Genomic DNA, 3,863 nt, shown 5'->3' with positions numbered 1-3,863 from the left:
CGGTGGGTGGTGTGCGGTGGGTGGGCGGTGTGCGGTGGGGTGGGCGGTGTGCGGTGGGTGGGCAGAGGGAAGGTGCTTGAAGAGCATGAGGAGGACGGGTCCTTCTTTTTTGCAAAAAGGAGGCAACTTGGTTGGCGTTTGGAATTCAGCTCTGGTTCAGGCACTTGGTGTTTTGTGGTGACTGGGGGCTGCGGGCTGTGGGCTTGGCCTGGCAGGCTCTCCCTGGACAAGGTTCCAGTCTCCAGCCCTGAGCCCTGTGCCTTTTGTCTTTGTTTTTCACCAGACAGAGCCACCATGGGGACGACCGCCCCCGGGCCCGTCCACCTGCTGGAGCTGTGTGACCAGAAGCTCATGGAGTTTGTGTGCAACGTGGACAATAAGCACTTGGTGTGGCTCGAGGAGATCGAGGAGGAGGCCAAGCGCATGTTCACCAGGTGAGGGCCGGGCAGGCCAGGCAGGAGGCGCCAGGGGCTCCTGGCTGCTTCCGCTCAAGGGACATCGCCGCCCGTTGCCTGACTGGACAGGCAAGACAGACAGGCTGCCCGGGGTCTCTCCCGAGGGCCCAGGGTGCTGCGGCCTGAGCTAGTGCAATGGGAAGAGGGAGGAGAGGTGTGGCTGGGCCTCCGGATGGCGCTGCACCTGCTCCCCTGGCCACCTGCTCCCCTGCTGCGTCCCCGGGGGGAAGGAGACCGGGGTCCCAGGCAGCTACAAATGTCGCTCTTCTTACCAAACAGAGAATTCAGCCAACAGCCCGAGCTGATGCCCAAAACGCCTTCTCAGAAGAACCGACGGAAAAAGAAACGGATTTCACACGTTCAGGATGAAAACAGAGACCCCATCCGGAAAAGGTAGGAGGGGCCGGGGCTGCCACTAGCTGGGGGCCGGGGGGGTCAGCTGGGCAGTCGGAGTCTGGAGGCTTGGTGCCCACGGGCGGGTTTGATTCCCACGTGCGGCCTGGGAGCAGAGGCCTGCAGGGGTGGTGATGTGCGCCATGTGGCCGTGCTGAGGGGCGAGCTATCACAGGGAAACAGCATGACCCAAGACCGCGGAGACCGGGGCGTGTGTGTCTGCGTGTGTTGGGGCCGGGGTGTCTGATCCGGGCCTTGGAGGATGGGAGCGTTTCCAGAGGTGGGAAAAGACAGTCCTGGGCGAGAGCCACCAGTTGTGGCCGCGGGGCCTGTTCAGCCCCGTGCTCTGCTCGTGGCGATGCCCATGGAAATGGCCGTGGGCTGAGACGACCGGCAAAGGAGGCTGGGTCTTAGGGCAGGAGGTCCTGGGCACATACCCCAGCTCTGCCCAGTAGGAAGCTCTATGTCCCTTTGTTAATTCCCACCTCTCTGAGCCTCAGTTTCCTCAAATCTAAAGTGAGAATGGCCCTGCCTCTCAGCGCCGTGACTTAAGTGATAACGTGAGCAGAGCCTGCGGCAAGGTGCTGGGCGGTGTGAGCTCAGTCAGCGAGAGTCTCTGACTGTAATCTTCCCAGAGTGCGGGGAGCCCCGGCCTGTCCCCCTTCCCAGGCTGGGAGACAGAGGCTCAGAGAGGGCGGCCCAGCGTCTCCTGGCAACGGCCACAGCCTGGGCCAGAACCTGTCTTCTGCCTCCCAGCCCTTCACCTCTATTCGCCCCGAGCTGGCGGCCGCGGGGAGACTAGTGCCCCCGCTCGAACTTGGGTGCCCCCTGCCCTGCTGGGTCCTCTCAGGCTCTGCTCTGCTGGCTTCGGCAGGTTGTCCCACAGGAAGTCTGCGATCAGCGAGGACAAGGTGGAGCCGCTGGCGGCCGGGGACAACGGCACCGTCATGCGGCGGATGACTCGGGTTTTTCGCCCATCCCCGAGTCTCCCACCCCGCTGACCAGGAAGCCCAAGATCGTGCCCAGGGTGGAGATCGGCGTCAGCGAGCGCCACAGAGCGGAGCAGCACGTCAGCCAGCGCGTTTCCGCCCGGGCTCCGTCCCCGGCTCCGTCAGATGAGGAATCTACACCCAAGAAGCCAGAGGCCGGGAGACTGGAGTCAGTCGCCGTGAGCTCTCTGATGGCTACACCCCAGGACCCCAAGGGCCGAGGGGTCAACGCAGGCCGGTCGGCCTCCAAGCTCAGGATTGCACGGACCTCCCCGGGCCCGCAGGACGCACCCGGCTCTCCAGCCTCCCCGTGGCAGGAGCGGGTGCTGGTGCCCATCCTGCCTGATAACTTGTCCACCCCCAAGGGGGCCCTCGTGGACCGGCGGTCAGTGCGGCGCAGCCTGATCGCCCCGTCCTCCCCGGGTCCCCAGAACTCTCTGGCCCAGAAGTACTCCCTGGTGGACAAACCCAGGAGCACCGTCCGCAAGTCAAACAGACTTGCCCAGAATGCCACCAAAGAGCCCGCAGCCTCTGCCCGCATCATCTGTGAGTCGGGGCTCAGCAGTAGGTGGGGTGCAGTGGGGTCCTGGGCGCCCAGCTTGGCTCTGGGGAACCCATCTAATCATCCGGCGAGGAGCTGTCTGTCCAGAGAACTGTGGGGATGTCATGTCTCTTACCTGCTAGCCACAAACCAGGGGTGTGATTGTGGAACTGGATTTTACTGTTGTTACATTTTAATTTCGGTGTACAGAGCCGCCCTTCGCTGGTGTTTACTGTGTTGGACAGTGGATCTCGGCCAAGCCTCTGGTTTGACAAATGGGGAAACTGAGGCCAGGGAGGTGGACCGCCGGCCCTGTAGTTAATGTACCCAGGGCCAGCGGGTCCCGCTCTCCTGCCGGGCTCACCTTCACCACGTCTGTGGGCTGTTCCTCTGAGGGAAGCGGTTGAGTCTGAAGATACTGAGGTGAAGGGTGTGAATAGTCACCCAAAAGACTCATCCTCGGGGGACAGCGAGCTGGGTCTGAGGCCAGTTCCTCCCTTCACCTCCCCCGCGACCCTGGCAGGTTCCAGGAGCCTCCGCACCTTTCAGCTGGGGGGATAACGGCATCTGCTGTAAGGGCCGGGGTTCCCTTCGTTAACCCCCAGGGCGCCTAGAACAGTGTTTGCCCTGTTTTTATCCTCATTGGCTCCCAGCTCAGAGGGCATGGTCCCCGTGGGAGCCTTGCAGGAGGACGGGCAGCTCTGAGGCAGGCTGGCTGCATGGAGGAGGGGGGCCTGCCAGGTGGAGTAAATGTGGGGAGAGGTATCCCTGGCAGAGGGACCAGCTCGGAGGCGGACCCTGAGGCATGAAATGGCAAGTGATGGGGCCGCGGGGACTCCCGTGCCACATGGGCTGGGGCCGCCCCACTCATGCGGAGGCTGTGGCCCTGGATGGCTGTTGGGAGATTCCTGGCACTTTATGTCCTAGAGTGAGGAGGTAGGGAGACCAGGAGGAGGCTGCTACAGGGTCCACAGAGGATGGAGAGGGAGATGGATTGATGGAGAGGACGGCCAGGTTTTAAATTGATGTGGATTAACATTATAGTCGACACCTACCTGGCACTTTAAGATTTATAAAACTCAAGGTTATCTCATTTGGTCCCCCCAGTAGCTCTGTTAGCCTGCTAGTATTTTCCCATTTCACAGAGGAGGAAACTGAGGTTTAACGAGGCCACTGAGTCTATCCACTGGCCAGCAGCCACTTGGGGCGGAGGCCTCCAGGGTGGGCTGAGGCAGGCCAGTGTGGGCCCCGGAGAAGGGCTGCCTCTGGGCTACGGGGCTCGGAGAGGAAACCCGGGCGCGTGCAGGTGTGTGGTCTGACCCACTGTCTGTGTCTGCATCTTCAGAAGGGCCCAGGCGGGACCTGCCTTGGAGGTTTCCTCAGGCCTGACGCCGAGCCTGGCAGGAGGCCCCGGGGCGGTGGAGCCTGGAGCTCCAGGGAGCCGGCAGGAGAGACTCTAGGGCAGCGGTTCTCAGCCTGGCTGCC

General features: G+C 62.7%; 1 protein-coding gene across 1 annotated transcript in view; it reads left to right on the top strand.

Moving 5' to 3' along the window:
* The first annotated feature begins 280 nt into the window (after positions 1-280).
* INCENP (inner centromere protein) overlaps positions 281-3,863 on the top strand; it is a 19,084-nt gene continuing 15,501 nt past the window's right edge. The window contains 4 exon segments of the mRNA XM_015569815.1: positions 281-434; positions 735-848; positions 1,723-1,814; positions 1,817-2,383. Coding sequence (XP_015425301.1) covers positions 295-434; positions 735-848; positions 1,723-1,814; positions 1,817-2,383 — 913 coding nt within the window. The 5' untranslated portion in view covers positions 281-294.

Source organism: Myotis davidii, unplaced genomic scaffold, assembly GCF_000327345.1.
Source record: "Myotis davidii unplaced genomic scaffold, ASM32734v1 scaffold826, whole genome shotgun sequence".
Taxonomy (NCBI): Eukaryota; Metazoa; Chordata; class Mammalia; order Chiroptera; family Vespertilionidae; genus Myotis; species Myotis davidii.
This window is presented reverse-complemented; position numbering and strand designations above follow the sequence as displayed.